Genomic DNA, 25,086 nt, shown 5'->3' with positions numbered 1-25,086 from the left:
ACACTTGAAACTCTGTCAGTTCTCCTGCAAGCCAAGCAAAAGCAAATCACAGTCCAGTAATACACTGCAACCCTGAGGCCTAAATGTAGTTTTGGAACCATATCTTGTCAATGTTTAGTCTTTTTGCCAAGTAAGAGAGAGCTTTATTTAAAGCTGGCTTTGTGCCTCATTGCTAGTATGTGAGATTATATGGAGTTTCTTGACCGGCTTCACTTAACATGTATAAACATGCTAAAAATACTCCTCAGTGCGTGCTTAATTGTGGAAATTAAAAATAGAAACAGATCAAACAACTGCAGCGTTTTGGTAGTCTGGTAATGAGATAGAAAACCTTTCACCTTTAGCTCATTGGTTATGATCTGAACCGTGTTGCTCTTGACATGAACTAACTGACTGTTCATCTAATGACTATTCAGTAGCCTGTATGAAATGAGTTGATGGGTTCAATCTAGTTCCCAGAAGACAGGTGACTACTTAATTAGTACTGTTTGTCATCTGGTTCTGTGTCTCAGCAGTGAGGTGATGGTTTGAATGGCACAGAATAAATTACACCCTCTCTCATCCCTACAGACAGGTCTCTCCAGAGCAGGGTTGTGGAGAAAAAACTTGAACTGCCCCTTCTGATTCTGTATCTGTTCTGTAGCAAGAGGATCAGTCTCTGTACAGCACCAGAATGAAACTGACTTTAAAAATTCAGAAAAATTAAATTACATATTTCTGCCTGACAGAAAAATAACACTGGGAAATCAGAAGTTCTAAAACTTGTGAAGGGGAAGCTGTTTCTTGCCTGAGTAATTTGTTTTTCACTAGAGATTTTACACTTATTCTTCTAAAAATAGTACTATTTTTTAAACAGAGTTAAATAATGACAAGCAGGAATGTAGGAGGGAAAGAAGGCGTGTTAGAGACAAGACAAAAAAAAAGAAAATACCTTCATTTGGACATATGCACACACACATACCCACAATCCCTATTCCAGCATTAAGACATCTGAACTGGATTTTACAAGGTTTGAACTCAGTATGACTCAAGGATAGAGTTGTTCCAGACGATTAACATAATCCTGCCTAAACTAGCTAGCAAAGGACCTTTCCAGCAAAGCACATTTAAACAGGTTTTGTTGGAAGGATGTCAGCAGTTTCCCTGGCCAGAGTACACAGTGCTAATAGGCCTGATGGTTCTTTCTTTCACTGATTTGCACCCATGTAATTCCATTGACGTCTGTGGAGTTACTTCTGATTTTAGACTTATAAAAGTAAGGCGACCATCAGGCCCAATGAGATATTTTTGCCTTAGTTTCACTCTCCAGGAATAGCTCTGATCCTCAGAGTCCACAAAGGAGCACATAGCGCACAACTTGGGCAATAATTTGATCTTGGGCCAGCTGTGGGGCTGATCATTCCCCTACTTAAAATAGAGATGCTTTAACTTGGATCCTCAGGATGCAAGCGAGCCTGGGATAGCTGTGCTCCCATGCCAACAGATGGATGGGGAGGGTGGCACAGCAGCTGATAAAGGCAGCTTGACTCCAGTGCAGGGGGATCTTTTAAGTTGTCCTTTAATCTTTTAATCTTCTTGTGGCCAGCTACACCAGCCTTTTTATTATTATTATTTCTACCAATATGTGGCCAACAGTCCAGCCAAGGATTTGGGCCAATATCTGTACTTTCTCAGCTACCAGCATATTCCAGCACCTAAAATCACCATGACAAAAATTTAATGTTAATAAGAAAACCATGCTCGCAACCCTTTCTGCTCCATACTGAATATTATCATTTCTGGCATTCTCTGTCCAGGACATGGAGATCAGTGCTGACGAACTCAGAAATGTTCTGAATAACGTTCTAAAAAAACGTGAGTTTGAGCTTTTTTCTACATCCCCATCAGTCCTTGAATATTATCAAGCAAGGAACTCTCTAATCGTAACATCGCCTGCAGTGTCATTTTCACACCGGTGCCCTCTTGATGTCACTTATGGCTTAAGGTTTAAGAATTTCCTAGTGTCACTGTAGTGAAATTCCCAGTTGGGACTCCAGCAGGCTGAACTTGCACACGTTAGTGCCCTTTCCCTTCAGTCTGGGACTGAGTTCTCACATCACTGCTGTATTAGTTCCAGGACTGAGGAATGTGAGATTCACTCACTGCACTGCATGGGATAATCTAGTCCATGTGAGATGAAGAAAGTTCAGCCCTAATTTGGAATAGCAATAGCACTGAGTGCCTGTCAGTTTCTCTCTCACATTTCTTGGAAGGTGTCAGAGGTAAATTTAGTTTGTACTTTGAATAGCGTCACATCTGACTTGTACGATTTATTCATTTGGGATCATTGCTTTCAGATAAATACCTGAAGACAGAAGGGTTTGCGCTGGAGTCCTGCCGCAGCATGATTGCCTTAATGGATGTATCCTTCTCAAATCATAGATGATTAAATGACAGTGGCCAATACCACATGCTTCAGTTGAAAACAGAAGAAACTCCAGAGTGAACAATTATGGAATAACCAGCTCATTACAGATGGCTAATTTGGCAGTTAGTTAGCTTTTGTCCTGAAGCATAAAGATTAGATCTTTTCTTTTTTTTTAAATCGTATCTAATGAAGCTATCGTTTATACAGCAAAATTTCACTATTTCCTCTTACACTTAATTTGTAACATGCTAAGTACATCTTACTATATAATTTTTATATACAGGTTTTTATAGTCTCAGAGCATGCACTATAATATACAGTACTACAATATGGCACGTTCATTTTAGGTAGAAAAACTGTATAATATATTGTATGTGATATATAATGTGTGATCAAGTAATTAAAGAAGATTATAATGCACGTACTTCAGAGGACAGAGTTAAGTTGGAAATGCAACCTGCCTGCATAACTATAAAACCTTAATAGTGTTGAATAGGATTTCCAAGGTAGTTTTGGTGGATTTTTTTAAAGAGAGAGAGAAAATACAAACAAACAGAAGGAGCTTTATTCTTCAGGATGAATCTTAGCTGGTTTAAACAAATATATATATATATATATATATTGGCCACTTCATGTGTAAATATTCATATTTGAAAAGACCCCATTAGAACACCTCAATCCTTCATCCTTTGAAAGGTGTCCAGGGAGCCCCTCTCCTACCAAATTCAGGAGCTCTGCATCTAGTAAAGGCACTTTATGAATATGAAATTAAATGTAATTCAGAATTAACAAGTGTTCATAAAGTACTTTTCTGCACCATTCACCCACCTCTAATAATAATTTAAAAATCCTGAACTGGATTTTATATCCGCTTGAAATGGACTCTGACCTGAGTTTTGATCATTTTCCTTTAAAAAAAATGTTTTTAACCTGAACTCTCACATCACAGACAGATGGTTCAGGGAAGATAAACTTCCAGGAGTTTCGACACCTCTGGGATAAGATTAAAAGCTGGCAGGTATTGTTAAAAGCTTATTGTGTTTTCCTTTTTCTGTACTTCTTCCATAGAGGTAATGTTCACATAACTATTCCACCAAAATAGTCCTCTTTCTGAGTACCACAGAGCATCTACTCACAGTCATAGTAGGTGGCGCATGAGTCTTCTGTTTGGGGAGGCTTACACGCAAGCGCCAGAAGTTCCCTAGAAGTGTGGGGGGGCTGCCAGCACCCAGACTGTGGCCCTGCCCCTACTCTGCCTCTTCCTGCCCCCTCCCTCCTGCCTGTCACTTGCTCCTCTCCACCTCATCCCCTGAGGCCTACCTGCTCGCTTCTCTCAGCGGCAGAGAGGAACGAGCAGTGGGTGGGGGAGGTGTAGGGGGAAGAGGCAGAGTGACATCAGGGCCCCAATGGGAAGAGTCCGAGTAGGGGTGGGGCCTCAGAGTGCAGGCGGGGCTACAATCTGGGCACCAGTGGCCCCCATTTCTAGGGAGCTTCACTTCCAACACTCCAAAGGTGGCAGGCTGGTAGGGGTGCACCTCCAAAGGGAGATGATCCACACTGCAGCTGTGCCATTTGCCCTCCTACATGGCCAGCCTTTTGGGGGGAAGGCTTAGCCTCCACCAGCCTCTTATATGTGCCGCCCATGCTCACAGTATAACAAACAAAAGTGCAAAACCAATCATTAAAAATAAAGTGGCTAACCCCAACACTGTACACAATCGGACAAAACAAAGAACACAGAGAAATCAAACAGTCCCAAAGACATCCAAACACCTCTATTAAAGGGATTTTTCCCAAATATAGAATGATGGTGTGCAAGGTGGGAAGGGAGGAGAGAGGGGGAAAAAGCCAGGGTTACACCTCAAAAGTATCTTGACTAGAACAATCAAGAGAGATGGCTCTTGAAATATAATCTAAAGGTAACCAATGAGGAGCTGTGATAGACCTCTAGAGGGGAGTTCCACAGATTGCCCCTAGCCTGGGCCTGACAACTGAATTTAGGGTACTTCTACATAGCCCACAGCAACGAACTTCCCATCCCCGTGGCTAATCTTCAGGGACTGAGAGCAGACTCACCTTGCCATCCTAACTGACAGGGCCTGGATATAGAGCAAAAGGCAATTTAACAAGTGTTTAAAGTCTAGATTATGAATAGCTTCCATATATCAAAATTAAGGCACTGAATTATTTACTGGCAGCCAAAGCAGTTTACAGAGGAATTTGAGCTATGCAGCACTGAGCAAAATAGATTTGGTGTTTTTAGCACCTCTCATGCTCTAGAATGGATATTCCAAAGTATTTACAAAGCAGTAAGTTAGATCAGTGGTTTGCAACCTCTTTTCATTTGCAAACCCCTAAAAAATTTTGAATGGAGGTGAGGATCCCTTTGAAAATCTTAGACAGAGTCTGCAGGCCCCCAGGGATCTGCAGACCACAGGTTGAAAACCACTGAGTTAGATGATAATACAATGATCATATAAACAAATGTAACTATCATTATGTACTCTGTAACAGCTCACCCAGAGATTTGGGAATCCCAACTTGATTTATATAGAGAAAGGGGATATTAGCCAGGACACTGGGATTATTCAGTGAAGGGACCTGGATTTTCAATTTCTAACTGAGCAGCCAGCAGACATAGGAAAGAAAGGCCTTGGTAGGACATCTCATCTGAAGGACAGCCTTTACCATAATACAGCAGCCCTTACAACTGCACTGCTGTGTCACCATTCTTTAAGTGCGCTTGCCTCAATGTGTGTGTGTGGGGGGGGAATATACAAATTCCACAGAGAGTAATTATTCTTCAACTAACCACCACTCTACTCTGTATGGAACTTGTCTAGCCTTTGAACATAGATGCCAGAGTGCTAGGGTGAAAATCTTAGCCCTAGCAGCTTACTCAACCAGCATTGTTTTTCTACAAAATGTTTTTCTACAAAAAGTTTTCTACAAAACTTTATTCCTGGTATTTATTTTTTCTTTTCCAGAAAATATTCAAACATTATGACACAGATCATTCTGGCACCATTAACAGTTATGAGATGCGCAATGCAGTCAAAGATGCAGGTATTGCACAGTATTCAATGCCCTGTGTTTCTGGAGAGGGGTTCATCTAAATCCACTCCCTCCTTCTCCTCTTGTTCCTACCCTTCCTGTACCTATATAGTGAAAAGCAGAAGTACAGTGCTGCCTTTTAAAGGAATACTCCCTAGAAAAACCTGGACACTGAGCTGTTGCTGTGGACAAGTTTTCACAGGTCCAAGCTGCAAGCAAAACACTTTGTGTTCTGAAGACTGAATCTTCTGTTCTGCCAGTTCTACCTTTCAGTGATATACAACATTTTGCCTTCTCTGTGCACCCTCCATCAAAGATCTCAGGGAGCTTTACAAACATTAATTAATTTCCCAGCACAGCTACCAAGTTTTGTGCAGCGCCATGTGTGACATTTCTCAAGAGTGGGAAGTCTCCTATATCCCCGGCAAGGGTCCCTCCAATTAGTGTCAGGTGGTGTGACGGAGTCAGGGGCCTGTTCCTAACACACCTCACAAGCATGGGAGGGAGGAGACAAGGAGCAAGCAGCAGAGGGCACTACTGAATCAGTGGTTCTGGAGATAGTCAGGCTGGGAGAATTGTTGTGGGTGGAATCTGGGACAACCACCCTTTGTCCCCTTTACCCTGCCCCCACATTCTGTCCCCTCATCCTGCTCCCCTCCTCCCTTCACCTGCCTACCTCCTCCTGCTGATATTGCTGCCAGGACCCCTTCCCCATCTTCTCTGGGCCTGGAAGTTCCCTCCTGGCTAGCCTGATACTGACAGGCAAGAGAAGACACCTGGCTGCCTGAAGCCACAGTGGCCCCTGGTGACTTGGAGGAACTATAGTAGTTCTCTTCCTACAGCTCATCCACAGCCCAGCTGAGCACAGGAGATGTCTGCTGAGCTGCAGGCAGGTGTGACAGGGTGGCAAGATGTATGATATTTGGTAGCCCTCCCTGCCCCTGTGAGGTGTTATCATACAACTTGGCATCCCCTGCCTGCCTTATATCAAGGGAGGAGACTGGTTGCCCTTTCATCTTTCAGTGCTTTTATCACTGCTGTCCGGCCTTAGTAAGTGAAGCCTGGCCACTTCTGTAACCTGGACCCACTCAGTATGGCATTCAGAACCTCTCCATGGGGGCTAGGTCACATAAGGGTTGATGAGGTGATTGCCAATCGGGTTTAAACAGTTTACTCCTTTATCTCAGGCAGGTAGCAGATTATGCTTTTAGATACTGAGGCTGCAAGTTCTACCCTGCTCTGGCAAACCACCTGCAGCATTGCACTCATCTCAAACAGCAAAACTCCTCAGCTGAGTTACAAGTACAAGAGCAGGCAAGGAGAGGGTGGCAAACACAGGCAGCTCATCCTGCAGTGCAAACATGCTTCTGCTGCTTTGCAGAGGGCACCTCTCTCCAGCCAGGCTGTAACGGTTCATCTTCTTTTAAGCTGTTTTGGATGTTTTAAATTGTGCAAATGCAGTTAAAGCACAGGAAAAGTTTATCCACCTGCACAGCATTATCCTCCACTTTACAGACATGGAAACTGAGCCACAGAGCAGTTCAGTTATTTGCTCACAATCCCAGAGGGAATCTATAGTTGAGCCAGAGCTCTTGACTCCCACTCCTGTGCCTTAGTCACAAAGCCATTGTTCCAATTTGTGGGGGAGGGAGTCTACCTTCATCTCTTCTTTATAATGCTGGACCTTTAAATTTCCACCTGCCCTGCAATAAGAAAGTGCCCTTCAAAAAACTGAACTGACCCTGCCCACTCCCCAAGCACTCAGCATAAGTAAATAGAATTCACGCTGGCATTTCAAATGTCCTGCTTCTTCTCTCCCAAACTCATTAGCATACCTGCTTCCACAGAGACTGTACAGCCCCAGACAAATTCCATTACCACCTCTGCAGCTAAGGGAGGGAGAGTATTTCATGGTTCAGAAACTATGAACCTTATTATGAGCCGTAATGTGAAGACACTGGTAATATTATCTACATCAACATTTTGTGCATTGCGCACGCAGCTCTATTTTGGTTTTGGCAGCACCTCAATCATCATGTTTTATTTTTTACAAGGCCAAAAAAAGAAAACTACACCTGGGTTTTGATTTAAACACTGCAGGAATACAGTACATTTGACAGGTCTCTCATTCTTGCTAGTAAAATTATTATCCTAAAATAATATTTTCCTATCTTTTTTAAGTAATTCTTGTCTGACTTAAACTAGGAGAGGGATAACATTTAAAATAAATTATAAACCCATGCCTAAAATTAAAAGCCTACATATTCTGTATGAGCATGCATTTAGCCAGCCCCCAGTAACAGACACAATTCATGTAAGAGGCTTTGATAAGCCAGTCTGCAGAACTGGTTGACTAACTGCACATTCCTACACAGTATGTAGATGGGTAATACTGAGCCTGGGACGTGTATGTTTTATTAATTTATTTTTTGCCACTGTACATTTTTGTTATTGTAACACCTACTTTCCCCACTGACTGCAGTCTGAGTTTTTGTTACTCCAGCCCCTTTTTGCATCAGGTCTAAAGAGGTGTGCTGAGGAATAAAAACGTGGCCATTTTTGGAGGGACACTTTTTGTGCTCCCCATGGCTTGAGGAATTGGATCTCTTCCCCTCTTACCCCCTCAACCCCTGTGGCCAGAGGAGCTGGCTTTCTGCCCACGGCTCAGGTCCGGGGCAGCTGTTATCTCCTGTGGCGCAGCCCTGGGCAGGAGGAGCTTGCTCTCCCAACCCCGGTCCCAGAGTTGTTCTGTACCCCCATCAATTGCTCCTGGTTACACCCCCCGCCCTCTTGTAAATGCCCCTGGGTGTAAATTAGATTTTTAAACTCTTTGGGGCAAGGACCTTCTCTTCACGGCTATAATGGGTGGTAATGAGCACATTTTTGGCCACTGTAAAACAGTTGTTTCAAAATATTGTTTCCTTTTAAGAGAGTAACCTGACACAATATAACTTCCTGCACTTTTATTTTTCTTGTGTCACTCAGCTTAGGCCTTTAATATATGGTTAGGCCCATGAATTGATGACTACATGCAAAGCTTTTTCTCAGTGGTTGTCTGGTACCAGAACTGTGCCAAGAGCTGAAATACAGCTGTCTTCTGTTTCTCTTCCATCTCAGGATTCTGCCTGAACATGCAGCTCTATGACATCATTACAATGCGCTATGCTGACAAAAACATGAACATTGACTTTGACAGCTTTATCTGCTGCTTTGTGCGACTGGAAGGAATGTTCAGTAAGTGTCTATCCAATTTTTACTGCAGTTCTTGTGTTATTCCTCTCTCACACAGGAGCACATGGTCAGGCCCACGCAAAAGGTGCTCTAAAGCACTACTGAAACCTTAATATCAGAGACCATTATGAAAATTAGCTATGACTTCATTAATGAACTTCATCTGTTCTGTAGTGCTTCTCCATGGTTTTAAGCTCTAAGACTCAGGCTCTGTAAGCTCCCTCACAACAGTGGCTGTTTTATATTAACTAGTACTCCAGCAATATAAGATATTCCATAAATAAGGCTATCATTGAAAGCTATTTGGTAGCTACCATTTGAGAGAAGTGCAGCTACTTAACATCATTAGCCATTGGGAGTACAATTTTTCAACATCTGCACTTCTTTCTTTCCAGCTGCATATATTATTTGGGTACAGGCTTCCTCCCACTTCTGTGTGTCACTATAGTTATGAGCAAGAATAACCATGCTAACTGGCCCTGTATATATCCAGATCCTAAAGGCAGAATGGTCCCCAACTATGAATTTTGTTTCCCTCACTCACTCCTCTGACAATTTTAATCTGTTGTGCCACAGTATCTGGTGTAAGGCTGACATATTATCTCAGCCTTTCACTTGAAGGATGTGATTATGGGGTTATATGTGAGGTGGCCATGGGTCAATACGTTGTTTTAATCATTTCACATTTGGGCTCAAGGAGTATGTGACATGACAGGCACATCTTATAAATCCAAAAGAAAATAAACAACAGGCACTTGCTGCCAACAGAGCAGGGACATTTAACAAACCATTTAACAAGTAGCTGAATAACTATTAGCACAATTCTATATAACAGATTGAATTTGTAGTTTGGTTTGTTATACATAGGATGGCCTTCACTTTTACCATAGTGATTATGTACTTTGTATTGATTTTTCTTCCCCTAGGGGCATTCCATGCCTTTGATAAAGATGGAGATGGTATCATTAAACTCAATGTTTTGGAGGTAAATACTTTTACTCAGATATTTTTCTTTGGGCTACGGCCAGGTTGATAAATTTGTTATTACTTTCTCTCACCCTTACTCTTAAGGGAGTCTTGTCAGAATTAAGCTGACTTTACTGTCCAAATGGTAACATAAGAGACTCCATGAAGTCTGCTAGAGAGTTTGCTGTTGCTATCAATTTTACATGGAAGATGCTCAGATGCTACAGTGATGTATGGCATTATAAAACCATTAGATCAATAAGCTAAATTAGACAGTGAGAAAGCAAACCAAATCCCTTACAATTTGTCATTTTAAGTGCATCTAAGAACTTCAGAAGTTTACAAAGAAATGTAATAAAAAAACACTATTTAAAATATTTTGGACAATAATCTCCTACCCTAATAATCCTACCCCACCGTGGTACCTCTACCTAGTTCTCAAATAAAATCTCACCATTATGAGATATTTGCTTTTTTAAAATTCAGCTGACTGGGTCAGTGTTCCATAGTTTAACACGAGTCAACTGTTTCAAATGGCTTGGAGAGAAAGTGAAAATATATCAAAGGAACAAGGAAGGGTGAAAAAGACATTGCAGGCTTAGCCATTATCACTTACCCATCTCAGGTGAGGCTTATTGTACTATGGTTACAAAGCTCTGTTTAATATTTGTATAGTGTATACCCTGGAATGAAGGCAGAATAAAAGGTTAGACTCTGTTGAGGTTTTGACTAGATACAGAAGAAAAAATATGGCAGAGAAACCTTGTCTATATAACAGTTCTTTTTCCTCTAAGTGTGTACATTTAAACATCCTTAATTTTATTTTATTCAAGGACAGTTAACAACACAGTTAACACAGTGGTTAATTTGTGCCAGGGCTTGCCAGGTTTGAGCTGACACCTCGAGGCTTGGCAGTTCATAGCCCTGGCACCTCTAGGTTTGCTGCATCAGTTACGAATGTAAAAAAATTGCTTGAGCCCTGGCACCTCTTTCATTACAAATTAAGCACTGGCTCACCACCTTTATGTAGAGTAGGCCAAAAAAAAGTTATTTTGCAGTTACTCCAAGGGCTTTTAAGAGTCTATCTGAAGGCACACTTTCACAGTCTAATCTTCTGGCTTGAAATATCTAGACTCCCTGTAATTAACTGCCTCAGATGATGGCAAGGTGAACTTAGCCCTTCGCCCTTTAATAGTAGGTAAAATGAGGTCTAAGCATTTTTACTCCATGCAAGTCACTTTTTTTTTTTTTTAAATCTTGCCCAAAGAGAAGTTGCATCTGCTCTGGTTGAACAAGGAGGATCTCCTGGCACTTTGCATTAGGATAGGAGTTTGAGCAAGTGACCTGGGACAAAGTTTATACAATTGCCACTGCCCAAAATACTGCATAATATAGTGAGTGTTAGCTGACAGTTATACTCTAACTCCATAGCTGATTTCAGTGGCTCTGGCTGTCTTCTATATGGTTCATGAAGTATTTTGGGGATGAAAGTTGCTCTCTCTAAATTACTTTACTTCCAACCCATCTAAAATGCATTTGTCTTCATTCCTTTCTGGTTCCTGGGGAGACACAGGGCTTTGGGAGGGGGATCAGAAACTGCTATATGACGAAGATCAAGCCAAGTGAGCCAGATAAAAGCATGATTTTGAGGCATAGGCATAAATCCATTCCCACCATCATCTGGAGTCCATGTATTTATAAGCCCTTCTAGAAGTGGTTATTGTCATAGGGTGTGTTTTGGGGAAGGAATCAGGCTCCAGAGAATGTTCCTCTGACCTCACATTGGCATTTTTGGGGTAGGAGTGAGGGTGTGAAGAGAGGAAAAGCAACGGGAGTTATCAAATCCTTGTCCTCACTGCAGGAAGTTCAGTCATTTTCTTGCTCTCTGACAATAGGTTAGCTCATAGTTCCTTTGCCTTCCCCTCTGTGAACTTGCAGCCACAAAATTCCTGTTGCAGTTGGATATAAGCAGGTGGCCCTGGGAACACCACATGGGAGGAAAAGCAGCCAGTCCCAAAGGAACAGCAGACACGGAGAGAAGTGAAAGGATGGGGAACACTTCTAATATGTGTTATGGAGTGCTATCTGAACATTATTAAATGGCTGCCAGTAGTGCAGTCAGCAGGGGCCCTACCCATGAAGGGGCAACTATTGAGAGTGAATTTCGATGTGGGGAGGAACTAGGATAAAAGCCTTATGTGGCTGTGAATCATCACCCCTAGCTGCAGCCAGATTACACAGACCCTGGCAAAGTCAGAAGCATTGCAATACTTATTTAAAAATGGGAGGTCTCTCTGAGCAGTTTCATTTTGTTATGGTCCATAGACACAAGAACCGGCAGTAACAGGCGCATCAGTTCTGAGAGAGTTTTGTTATGTGAATGATGAGAAGGGCAATTGTCTGCTGTTCTCCAGTCATGCTGAAATCACTTTGTCGCTACTTAATTTTCACTCTTCTTACAGTGGCTGCAGCTCACCATGTATGCTTAAATGCACCTGGACTTCCTTCCCTCGTGCATGAATACTGCCCAATACGCTCAGGATGTCTGTTGGAAGCAACCAGCCACAATCATCTGACTATGAAGGACTTCCCAACACAGCTGCCTCTCCTAACAACAAGAGAGCAAGGAACAAGTGGAACATGCAAGCTGTCTGCAATGCTGAACTCCAGGAAGGCACAATATAGGAGCAAGTGGCAATACGCTTTAGCAGAGTGACGGGAGCTCACTACCTTAAAAAACTAGTATATTAATGTCTCCTGGCATTTTAATTTTGCAACAAGATTTAATTTATTGATGATCAAACAAGCATTTTGGGCATGATAAGGTTACCATCAATCACTCCCCCAGGGAGCATATGCCTTTCCAATACTATGCTGGCAACTGGAAAATATTTTCCCTACCTCTCCCTGATTAGTAATTCCAGGTCAATGGTTGCCCTTATGTGAGATTAGATCTATACTGCAACTGTGATTTATAGGCACCACTGCCATCTTCTCACTCTTCAGTTCCTCTGAGTAAATGTTGTGAAGCAGCAGCACTACAACAAACATCAATCACACTGATCCTGTGTTTTTTCATATGATGAACCATCTGGTATTTTTATATAAGGTCTCAGTGAGCCAGTGTTGATTTTGTACAAGAACATTATGGGTATATCTACACTGCAATAAAAGGTGAATAAAAATGTGTTCTTAATCTCGGTTATCTCCATGGGTTAAAATAGCAGTGAAAACACTGCAGTGTGGCTTTTAACTTGGGTTAGCAGCTCAAATTCAAGCTGGCAGGGCAGCCTGGGGCTGAACTCCAGTCATTAACCTGAGTTAAAAGCTGCAGTCCTGTATCCTTGCTGCTATTTTAATCCACAGTAGCTAATGTCAGTTAAGAACACATTCCCTCCCCAGCTTTTTTTTTTTTTAATTAAATTAAAGAGTAGGTGTATTTTATGTGCCCACAAGGGCTTGCTGCCTGTTGAAAACAAGACAAATGAGGCACCAAAAAATAAATAAATAAATAAAAATGTTTAACTCCCCTCCATTTTCAATGGGAATTGAGTAACTAACTCCCTTAGGCACTTTTGAAAATCAAACCTGAGAATATCTTGATATTTGGATACTAAGGTGCCTTAAGACTATCGAGAACAGACACACACTTTTACTACACAAACAAGGGAGCACTTTCTGTTATTTTATCCACCACCCCATTTTGTGTATTGTTGTATTATTTAAAACCCTTCCTCAACAGCCTGAGTTAGGGCTATCAGCAGAAAGGAATCCAGCAGCTAATTGCCAGTTTGCTTAGCTCCCATGTCAGATAAACCGCACCCTCCTGTTTTCAGCTTAAAAAACTGCACTTTAATGTAAGCGACTTCTGGTCTTGTACAATAAGTCTCAACTTTGTTTTTACAAAAGCAACTCTTAGAAAGTAAATTTTATCTGACATACTAGCATTAACCTGGAACAATTCTACTGTATCAACTATTTGCTCCTCATACCAGCTGAGTGTTAGCTTTGGATCTGTACTACAGTTTATAAACCAGCCTTAGTGAGTTGTCAGATGGAAAGGAGCTTCCATCTTTTAAAAAAGGGCAGATTTGTCAATTAGCATCAATTTACCCTGCTGTCTTGAGGTTTTCCTCTCTACTGCATTAGCTTCTGGGTTTAGGTTAAACAGCAAGAAAGGCAAGTTTATCAGACTAACCTCAAACTCCTTTCTCCAAAGCAGTGAAAGGCCAAAACATTAGGATTAGATATCTGCATAGCTACTATTGGAAACAGCAAAGTGGCAGGCTCATGTGTAGGGTTTACAGTGTGATACTGATTGACAGCATGCCCAAGATGGAGATTTAAAAAGAGAAACTATTACTTTGCAACCACGCAACAAACAAATGGTAGAAATGGGTTATCTGGAAAGATGTCTTCAAATCCATTTGTAAGTTAAGAGGTTACTAAGCACCTTCATTCAATGTAACTATTTGGGGAAAATAGAATTTGGTGCGATTCAGATATAAATAAGTTCTACGTATGTAATCTAATAAATACTTGTGCTTGCGGTTTGATCCTTTGTCTTTTTATAGGAACAAAGAGGCAAAATGAAAGACTGGAAAGTGCTTAATTATGTTCCTGTACACAGGATGCCTTGAGACTACTTATATGGCAAAGGTCTTGGGGTTTTATATTGGTTTCCCTCTAACTTAAGGCATCTGTAAATTAGTCCTTCAAAATCAACATCCAGAACAAGTAGATGGAGCAAATACAGGAACAAAACAAATTCCAAAGACATTAGGCTTTGTCATGATTACAGCATCTTTATGTGGCATGGTACCAGTACTCCTGGACAAACCATGATTCCTTGGATACAGCAGAACTGAGCCACCAGAACATTTTGGTACAATTAGCCCAAAAATTTGTGCATTCCACCATGGCAGAAATTCCAGAAAAAAAGAAGCTTCAAGCTTCTGATATTCTTAGACATTGAAAAATATTTTAAGTTATGAAAATAATTCTGAGATTTGCCATCCAGGCAATATACTCCCTCAGACTTACTCCTAAAAAGAAATTAGACTCTAGATATTAAGCCAGCTATGGCAAGTTTCAGGCTGTCACACGCCTTATTGCACTACATATTTCCTTAATGTTGCAGGAATCTCTAAACAATAGTGCCACAATACACAGGAGCAAAAAGATGTGCATGTTGAAGTGTGCGTTAGTTCAACTTTCAATTTTGAGTCTTCTGGAGGTCAGTCTGATTTTTATGGCCATGAATGATTTCTCCACATCATTTAGTCAATACACCTCTACCATGGCATTCAAGACACTGGTTTGTTTGGGTCTTTTTAAAGCAGTCTCCACGCAATGCAACTAGGCTCGTTTAAGTTTGTTTATTATGCTTCTAAATGACAAAATTGTTTCTCAGGATCTGAATTTTACCACTTAGCACCTTTGAAAAAAATCTATTTAGGTGCCTACCTAGTTACAAGCCTATCTTTAGGCACCCAGGTTTGAAAATGTCAGCCTTTATATTCAAAATGCTGTAAGAAAATTTACTAATCCTCACCATCCACATGAGGTAGTTAAATATTAGAGATAGGGTAAGTAACTTGCCTAAGGTCTCGTGGCAACTCTAGCAAGGCAGACCAGAACACAAGGGTATCTGGATTCCAGTCCTCTGATAAGTTCAGTTGTTACTTACCAGCTGGAAGCACAGACTAATATCACACTTTCAGCTGATTCAATACAAGAGCTATCGCAGTTGATAGATTAAACCATTCTAAATTATCCAGTGAAGGAATTAATACCATTCGGAATGAAGAATTAAGCTGACAGAATATATTAGTATAAAGAACTTTTATTTCTTTTCCTTTTTTTGCTTTATAAAGTTCCATTAATACATTCACAGCAGCTTTGCACCAAAATGAAAGAGGAAAGACCAAGTCATTCTGTGCATATAATCCACACAGCTTTAGTGATGAAATACTTAAAAGCCACATTGTTTTATCCCACATTCATTCTTCTAGGTTTAACATTTTTAAAAAATGAAGTTAGAGAAGCTGGCAGGCACATATTAAAAAACACTTTACCTACACAGTTTGCTCTTTATTTTTACTAATAAATATTTTACAAACAATAGCTGAAAATTTCAATCATCTTGCTTGCATATTCTACAGTTTGGGATTATCTGGACTGTATCCAGGCAATAGTACCATACACACCTGAAAACATTTTAAATTTCATCTTGTATTTGTGTTTAATTACAAAAGGGAAGTCATCTTGTCATGACCACAGAATTATCCACAGGCATCCAATGTTTGCTAGAACTTGATTTGCATTTATAGGTTTTGTTGTTCTTTGTTTATTTTGATCCAGCAGTGCTGCAGTGCGAAGGTCTGCAAATATGTAGAGAACCTTGCAGCCAAACTTGTGCTGGTTAGCACAGGCTTTGACAAAGAATTCCATTTATCATCTTATATTTTGACCACGCGTTTTTTAAATCTGCATTCTAAACACTTGTCACAAGAGGACAAACAGAAGCTGGGGTATGTAATGCCTTTTAGTACCAATACATCCAAAAGGTTTTCTTTTGCCATGGATGAAAAAATCCCCGACCTCTAAAATGGTCCTTGCTGATCAAAGCTCAGCAACTAAGGTGTCTCAGGGGAGAGGCCTAAGCCATCATCAACTAGCTGCCATTTCTCCCATTAAAGCCCTGCAATTGGTAGGGAAAAAGAGGACAGAGAAGCAACAATGTTGATAATGTGTCTGCCAATTTAATTGCTGTTTTCTGAGAACAAATAAGTTGCAATTTGGCATATAGCTATGAAGATGACGTAACACTTTGTAGAGCCTCTTCATTTACTCTTGCCTCCTTGTGATTGGAGGTGGAGTAGGCGAACATCATGTGGAATTCCCAGATTCTTAAAAAAAAAGATATACAATGGAAAGATTTCCTGAAAGATTATCTTCTGTGATACATAACCCATTCCCTATGTTACCGCAACACTATCATGTTCTGAGCATTTACACCACTGAAGACAGTCATGGAATAATAAGCTAAATATCAGTATTGTTGAGGGGGAAAATGGTGGCATGCACTCCACAAAACTACCTTACATTAGTTGTACACCATCCACAGCAAGTTATTCAGCCTTTAACCAGTATATATAAGAAAATAAATAAAAAATAAAACTTCATTCCATTCTAGTTACTTTATTTTCAACTCTTTCCTTTCAAGAAAAACCAAAACAAAAACAGTCTTAAATACAACTTCAGATGTGCAGTATTGCTTTGCTAGAGACATCTACTCTTTCAACAAATATTCTCCTTTCCCAACAAAATTTCCAGTTTCTTTTTGAGAGGAGGGATGCCAGATGTCAGTCTCCTGTGTGGGTTCAGAGAGTGTGAGCATATCTGCCTAATTAACCCAGATTTTAAATTTAAAGACATAATGAAACATTCATTTATCAACAATTGTCCTTGCAGTTTTCTTAGTGGCTGGAAGATCCAAGTGACCATTAATGAAATCCACCCAAAGTTCCAGTTGAACAGATAGGAAAGTGGAAAATATAGATGGGCCCAAACTGAATCCAGATCCAAATGCCCCAGAATTTTGGCAAAGTTCAGATCTTCATGACAGCTTTGTGGCTTAGGGCTTTCTCTCATGGTAATTTGCTGCAATGAAGCGAAATGGTGTGACCTTTTTCTCTGAACCCCAAAAGTAACTGGCGACAATTTATGAATATGCTGCTAAAACTTTTTTAAAGCTCATCCAGCTACATAATTTCCCCTGCCCACCATGAATTCTAATATCAACATCTGTTTCTTTTGTAAGCAACTAAAGATAGGCACCTAGATGGGAACCATAGTTAGTTCTCTCCTTCTGGCATAAATAGAAGGCTACATTTCATCAGTTCCAACTACACTGGGAGGATAGTTTAAAAAAAAAAATTCATCAAAGAAAGAACTCGATGTCTTAAAATGAAATAAAAGAGTAGGAAATATTTATTCACTCCCATCTTACTAAATAAAAAAAAATCCACACCCCTATAAGTAGTCAGGAACACAAACGAAAAGTGTAAGAACTGCATGCCTTGCAACACTTAATATAGTGAAAAGAACATTCACACATTCTTGCAAACACAGTCAGCGACAGTCTCCCTACATATTAAAGAAATTGGGAAAGAATGCAAAGTACCACAAGGAAAAGTAACAATATGCACGCACACACACACCAGTCCTCAGAATAGTACCAGCACTGCACTCAAGCTTGTCCTTAGTACTCATTGCTCTGTACCTTCACTTCAATCACATTCTGCTAAGAATATCCTAAAAAAGTCACATTGTTTATTCCACACCTTTGCTTGCCCCCTTCTTATGGGTTGAATATCAGTTGTTTAGGAGGTGCTTTGTAAGCCTTCCACAGCCTTCTGTTTTAAGATTTTCACCAATCTGAACTTCTTCCACCGTGAACGGAATTGCCAAAAAATCCCAGCTCTCACACACAAAAGTTACACTGCCCACAGAGCCCCCTGAATTAGCCTGGCACTTAAAATACTCCATATACAGACCACAGCAAAAACATCAAGGCCTCTGGTGCAATTCACTGCTTTTCTTTGGAGAAGTCTTTTCACAACAGGAAACCCTAGCAATACATTAAGGACCTATTTCTTTAAGAGCCTTTGGAACATGAAGACTCCTATAGCTCAGGATATAAAAGTGGACACTGTATTCCATTTATAAAGTTAGAGATATATGAGGTAAAATTTGAAGAAAAATATTGCAGCTAGAGATTTTTCACCCCTCTGCCAGACACAACATAAAAGAATGAGCTTAAGAGACTCAATGCACTGAAGGGACATCTTTGATTTAGTAGCAGGCCAGAGTACGTGGAGGGCTTCCCTCAATCATTTCAATGGACAAAAAGGTTTCTCCATTACCAAAAATCAAGGCTATAAAATTAAATTAATCTGCATTAGGAATATTTAAGCCTTGACCTCACTAGTTGAAGAGACACCAGATATTCAAGCTCTTCAGCAGGTTCTGGATTTGCCTATGAAATGAGCAGTTTCTGCCACTAGGTTTCCTTTTGTCTATGCACATCTAGTGGGAACTCTTATTTTCCTGTACTGAGCTAGTAATTATTAGAAGGGAGGGAAGATCACCCTTTGCTACCTTCACTTCACCTCATGACCTAAAAAGTGCAGGGGGTGGGGAGCGGTACCAATTCCACAAATAGCCTTTTCTATTCTGCAGTTTCTGCAGGACAAATGAGATTTCAGTCTCCCTCAGGAATAAGTGAGGAAAATCAGACCACTAGAAACAACAAACATGGCCTTCCATGGCAGTTTTTCTGTGGTATCTTAAAAGCATTCGTAGAATGAAGTCTTCTACTGATATGCACTTGGTACCTCAGCTTCTGCTTGAGATCTTTGGACTCTAAAATCCTGCGCCACACGTAGCAGCCCTCTTTGTTGCACACTTGAGTGATTGGGAACCTGATGTGGCCCATGCAAATAAAGCCAGTTTACACTGGAAACAGAGCAACACCCAAAATGGCTGTGTTCAGACATGTGGTGCTTGCATAGCTGCTCAGTAAACTGACTTTTCATAAAGAGACAGGATTGCAGTGCCAGTAAACAAAATTCTATGCGAGATTGCAACAAAAATAAGTTCTGAAATCTGACAAAATGAACTACCAAAAATCAGGAATCCAACTCTGGTGTTGTATCAAGACAGTAGTAGTTATAAACTGTACTGTACTGGTGTCAAAATGTAAAATAAAAAGCTGGCTTTACTTTCTGTACCGTCTGCCACTGAGATCTCTAACAAATTAAAAGACTAGAGATCACTAAGTGGGAGTATAAAGCCAGAAGTTTGGCTGCTTTGCTGCTGTAACAAAAAAAATGTCTGCCCTCATCACAAATCTCCTTAGAGAATGTCATGTGCAGGACAGTGAAATTCAGTCAGTCACTGTGCATTTTACCAATTACAGCAACCTTTAAACAATGAATAATAAAAATGTCAAAGAATAAATTGCAGTTAACATTAAAAAAGGAACCACTTTGTTCCAGTTTCCCATTAAAATACCATGTAGTTTTATGAAGACAGCCAAAATTTGTATTGGAAACTTAGAGCTAACTCGCTGTAGAACTTTTGTCTTTCTAGTTAGAAATATTTTATTAAAATTGGCTAAAAAATTAAAGCCTGTGTGGGATTTGCATACAACATGAAATAGTCAGGTAAACATTACTCGCCTTGGTTAAATCCTTTCACATTTGAAGGTGAATTAGTGAACGCTGGCACCTCGCTTAATTGGAGTCTGAGTGTCCCTCTGAATGCCCAATTTCAGATGCACAGAATGCACGTCTTCAAATGGGCAGACAAGCGAGGGGATGTTCAGAGTGTCTGCTGATGAATCAAAACTGGACAAAAATCTTCTGTTTGATCTGAGTGTTAATGGGCCACTCCCATTTCTACAGAGTTGCATGTGACATGCAGTCTCTGCAGTAAGGCAGAGAGGCCCCACTCCCTTTTTCCACTCCAATGAGGAAAAGAAGAAGGAAAGAGGACGGGGTAAGAGACAGATGATGTATGGAACAGTTCTGATGTATAACATTACTTCCCAATATGGGAGGTGAAAAGCTTCATGAATCAATTTTGCTGTCATCCTTGGCATGTCTTTCAATGTGTCCTGCAGCATCCTGGAGGGAGAGGAAAGAGAACAAGTCATTAAAGAACTAATGCAAAGGGTTCTAGAAGCCCCAATGGACAGCATTCTGGACAAATTAAGAAATCACTGGCTTGCAGAGTATATTAACACCATGCCATCCCTACCAAGGTGCCTAGCAAGCAATACATGAATATGTACAATATAAAACATCCCATCTCCTAAACAATTTAAATCAGGTAAGAAACACAAGCTCCCATACCAGAAAGGATGTATTTGTTCTAAGATCTCCAGAGTCAGTGCTTTAGGATACCATTTAAGAGGTAGAGTCTCATTTCTCAGTATGAAGAGAGTTGTTTTCTTAAATGTGTGCAATACCCATTCTATAGTTGGAATTCTAGTTTTCCGCTGTAGGCCAGTTTCCTTATTACATAATCCAGGCTCTTCAGGAGTCTCTCTTTTATGAATGGCAGCCCACAGGAACTCCCTCAAAACAGCAGCATGTCTCAGAGACTGATCCTAAGTCCTCCCTCCTCCCCCCCCCCCTTTTTTTTTTAAACCAGCAGGCCCATTTGCAGCTATAACTATTATTTTTGTAAACCAAGAAAGGGCAAGGGAAAAAGGGAAAGCAACTGCACTTTAAACATAGTTGTTGCTAATAGGCTTCAGTTGCTTTCTCTTTTCACATTGGACCAAACACCCTGCGCAAGAGAACTACGGTAGAATAGCATTATAAAACCAAGGCTAAAGGCTTCCAAAGAGTGTTTATAGAAAATTTAACTAGCAAGGTTCTCAGATAATCCATGTCCGTACTATTTAGGGAGAAATTAGTAGAATGCTGCTAGCAACTGTTAATTTAAACATAAGTGTAGCTATCAGAATTCTGATTACAGTCACCAATGGGAATGGAAGTGTCTAGTGATATACTGTAGGGATCAGCTTTGTCTTATTTATCATCTTCCTTAGGATGCTGTATAGAGGGAGAAGGTCACTTGTTAGGCACTCTATAAATATGTAGGAGACATTATTCCAGCCCCAAAGAGCTTATAGTGGAATTAAAGATGCAACAAGGGAGCGTAAACAGTAGGTGGGAACAGAGGTAACCGGTAAAATCACATGATTACAAACACTAGTTATGTGCACAACTTTATAGCCATGAATACTTTTAGAAGCCAACTCCCATCCTTTTTGTGAAGTATAAAATATAAAAAAAGAACACTAGTAAACTCAATGGACATCTAGCTATTATCAGTTTTCATACAACTAATTTGAGTTACATTCTGCCACCCCTTCTCATGTTGAATGATATGTTGTTCCGTGAATTATCCCACTTTAAAAAAAAAAGTGAGGAAGGTAGCACAGTCTGGATCTATGATTATATATTCCTTCACATCTCCAAACCAGTTTAATTTATAATTAAGATTTGTTCTTGGTGGGTTGTTTTCACTGTATATAATTGATTAAGGGCTTTAATTCTGCTTTTCAGTCCTCAGACAAACCTCCCATGATTGTGTACTTTTTATAGCATTCAACAAAAAGAAGGCAGTCTCTAAAAGCTTAAACTGCCTACAATTAGAATGGTTTTATTGCCCAGTGTGGAAGATCTTCCTTGATACTTTAATCCAGTTAATGTCAGACTCTTGTACTCCCTTTTCTTGGTTCTGTCCAATGAAAACACAGTTCTATCAGCTGTGCTAATACCAATGCAAAAATCTCTTTGCATCATCTGTATTTAATTTGTTAAACAAAACCAGTCATATTAGTTTTAGTTCCATTCAAAGAAGGAATGCTTCCCAAAAATGGAGAAAAACTTCCAGGGAAAAGAAATATTTTCCACTTGTAAGGTATGCAAATGATGAAATAAAAACCCAGTTAAAAAAAGAAAACGAAGACGACAACTGCCCTTTTCTTAAAAAAAGCAAATTTCCATTCCTCAGCACAGGTACAATGACATCTATAATTTTTGGAAAATGCCAACCACATTGCGGGCACTCACAGCAAGAAGTTGTCATATCTTCCTCGGTTTCAAAATGAGCATGTGTCTCAGAATAGACTAAGGCTGCATGGTGAATTGTGTATTGAGGGTCAAGTCCTGCTGGATTTATCTACATGAATAATGTTATTGAATTCTATTAAACTGTCTGCATGACTGAGGCTAGCAGGATTTGACCATTAGTAGGTCCCATGTGGAAAATAAGAAAGTTCTCCAACTATGGACAAAACGTGTACTAAGATTCTACCATCTCGTATACTTTCTTAATCCACTTTTTGCCAGACCACCATGCAAATCCAATTTATTCACCACATACCTGCTTAGAACCTTTCCTGGAAGTGAAGAAGGCATCACAGTTCTTCCAGCGACATTTTAGAGTCTGAAAATGTGGGTTGGTGTGATCTGTTAGCAAGTGTTGTTTCAGGTGGTCCACAACTCCAAATATCAGTGAACATCCATGCCACTAGTGGGAGAGTGTATTGTAATAAGTCAAGGTAGAAGAGAGGTGGGGGGAGAGGCGGCGGCCGGGGGAGAGGGGGGAGGGAGGGAGAGAGAGAGAGGTTAGATAATGCTTTCAATTCCTGTTGCTCAACAACATTCTACCAAAAAGAGTTTCTTACATACGTTGCCTCTCTAGTTTGATATGAAGAAGGATGAAGTGTGGAGGCAATGTCTCCAGACTGCCTTGGGAGATTGTGGAAGCTTCTTCACTGGAGATTTTCAAAAGGAGGCTGGATAGCCATCTGTCTTGTATGGTTTGGCCACAACAAATCCTGCATCTTGGCAGGGAGTTAGACTAGATGCGGCTCCTTCTAATCCTATGATTCCACTGACAGTAGCGTAAGGCCCTGTATTATCTTTTCTAGTTAATCTAAGCCTAAAACAAATGGGCTGTCAATGGAACTTTACAGCCATTAAACTTGCCAGCATGAAAATTCATTAGAAATGAAAGTGCACTTCTATGGCACCATGTCATTGCTCAGTTGGGCATATCTAGTGGGCCAGAAAAACAGGAGGTAAGAGATTTTTGTTTTTAAATAAAACAAAAGATTTAGATGCAAGACACTGTCGTTAACATTAGTGCAACTCTTTCTGTGCACAGAGGGTGCAGTAAAGTAAAAGCTTTTTGTTTTAGAAGTTACATGTTCCACACACTCACCTTGAAACATTCAATGGAAGAGAAAGATTTTTTTTAAATCTATCAATCATCAATCAATCAACCCCAAAACATATACTACAGGGCTCCTGGCAAGGCAGTTGCTCACAGAGCTTAAACTATATTTTCACAGTGGAGTTTAAAAAGATGTGCGACTAGCTAAACTGAAAGGCTGCTCTAAATCCTGAAAATGAATCAATTCAATCCCCTGATTTCCGACTAGACACAGAAGATTAGTCTGGAAAGTATAATAAAGGAGGATAAAGAGCGGAACACTAGAAATGCTTTGTTCTTTACCCAGCAACGGTAATTCTGCATCAGGTTAAGCCTCACTGCTTGGACACTGCCATCGTAGCAGCCAGTGTAGATCTGTGAAGGAAAATTTTTGAAAGAGAAAAACAATAAAGATGCGTTTTTAAAGAGATAACAGACAAAAAGACCAAATGTGAAACATATGATGTGAACAGCCTATGCACTTAAGGCGTCCAAATTTGTACTGAGAACCAGAATGAAAATCCATTTGCCTATTTCCATATCCAACTAAACACACAAAATTTTTTAATTTTTTTTTAAGCTGCTTATAGTGTAAATTACATTGTAAAAATCCTTTCAATTTTAGTAGTGTTATTTAACGGGTAAATTAAAAAGTTATTGTTCAACCTCACAGAGTGCCTTTTGAAACATTTCCAGAACTTAGCCAGTTAGATACTGGTTTACAGACCATCTAGAAGTATGTTGTTTCTTATCTCTAATAAACAGCAGTAAACTGATGGCTAATGGTTCAATTTCTAGTTCTGGAGAAATGTGAACTAACAGATAGCTGAGAATTTGATGCATTATTTCTTATTTCCACTACCAGAGATATCAATTGTCTATCTGTTGCAAGGTAGGGCTATACCTTAGTGTTCAAACAGATACAGAAGAGTGAGAGAACGTCCATTGTATAGTTCCACTTCACTAAACTGCTAATCTGAAACTACGTTTGTGTCTAGATGCCTAAAGCATCTCAGAAATATGATACTGCATAAATCTTGGACCACAATCGCACAGCTTGGGCACAGTTAAATTTCAATTTCAGTCCCATGAGAAGCAGAGCTAGGAAAAGAAATGGTTACTAAGTTTCTGTAAATGTTCTTTGAGATGTGTTGCTCATGTCCATTCCAAGAAGATGTGTGCATGCCACATGCACAGTTGCCGGAAAGTTTTGCTCCTAGTGGTATCTGTCAGGTCAGCTCTGGTGACCCTTGGAGTCATGCCCTCATGGCGCTATATATAAAGCCCCACCAATCCCCTGCCTCTTCAGTTCCTTCTTGCCGGGTTACTCTGACAGAGGGATAAGGAGGGTGGTCTTGGAATGGACATGAGCAACACATCTTGAAAAACAGTCGTTGTGGAAGGTTAGTAACCATTTTTGATTCTTCGAGTGCTTGCTCATGTCGATTCCAGGTAGGTGATTCCCAAACAGATCCGTAGAAGGAGAGATTGGAGTTAATGACTCACGGATTGCAGCACCGCTTTGCCAAATGCAGCATCATCCTTGGCCTGCTGTAGAATAGCATAGTGTGCCGCAAAGGTGTGAATAGAAGACCATGTTGTGGGCTCTACAAATGTCCTGGATC

General features: G+C 40.3%; 2 protein-coding genes across 7 annotated transcripts in view; one reads left to right on the top strand and one right to left on the bottom strand.

Annotated features, from left to right (window-relative positions):
* CAPN3 (calpain 3) overlaps window positions 1–14,214 on the top strand; it is a 53,699-nt gene extending 39,485 nt beyond the window's left edge. Inside the window, exons 1-8 of one of the 2 annotated variants that reach the window (XM_067557919.1) lie at window positions 440–1,009; window positions 1,797–1,854; window positions 2,337–2,401; window positions 3,357–3,425; window positions 5,395–5,473; window positions 8,579–8,695; window positions 9,619–9,677; window positions 12,121–14,214. In XM_067557919.1, coding sequence (XP_067414020.1) covers window positions 1,800–1,854; window positions 2,337–2,401; window positions 3,357–3,425; window positions 5,395–5,473; window positions 8,579–8,695; window positions 9,619–9,677; window positions 12,121–12,147 — 471 coding nt within the window. In that variant the 5' untranslated portion in view covers window positions 440–1,009; window positions 1,797–1,799 and the 3' untranslated portion in view covers window positions 12,148–14,214. Of the gene's footprint in view, window positions 1–439; window positions 1,010–1,796; window positions 1,855–2,336; window positions 2,402–3,356; window positions 3,426–5,394; window positions 5,474–8,578; window positions 8,696–9,618; window positions 9,678–12,120 lie in introns of those variants that run through there. The other variant, XM_067557920.1, reaches the window with a different exon arrangement.
* Window positions 14,215–15,487: 1,273 nt separating this feature from the next.
* The window catches only part of ZNF106 (zinc finger protein 106), an 82,622-nt gene continuing 73,023 nt past the window's right edge, over window positions 15,488–25,086 (bottom strand). For all 5 annotated transcript variants that reach the window (XM_067557913.1, XM_067557917.1, XM_067557914.1 and 2 more), the window contains 3 exons: window positions 23,765–23,836; window positions 22,628–22,774; window positions 15,488–20,352 (listed from right to left, as the gene is read on the bottom strand). In XM_067557913.1, the coding sequence (XP_067414014.1) occupies window positions 20,296–20,352; window positions 22,628–22,774; window positions 23,765–23,836 (276 nt within the window). In that variant the 3' untranslated portion in view covers window positions 15,488–20,295. The remainder of the gene's footprint in view (window positions 20,353–22,627; window positions 22,775–23,764; window positions 23,837–25,086) is intronic.

This window comes from Emydura macquarii, unplaced genomic scaffold (genome assembly GCF_026122565.2).
Source record: "Emydura macquarii macquarii isolate MOO-44397 ecotype Brisbane River unplaced genomic scaffold, CSIRO-AGI_Emac_v2 contig_1876, whole genome shotgun sequence".
Classification (NCBI taxonomy): domain Eukaryota; kingdom Metazoa; phylum Chordata; order Testudines; family Chelidae; genus Emydura; species Emydura macquarii.
Note: the sequence above shows the minus strand (reverse complement) of the source record. Positions and strands in the feature narration are given on the sequence as shown.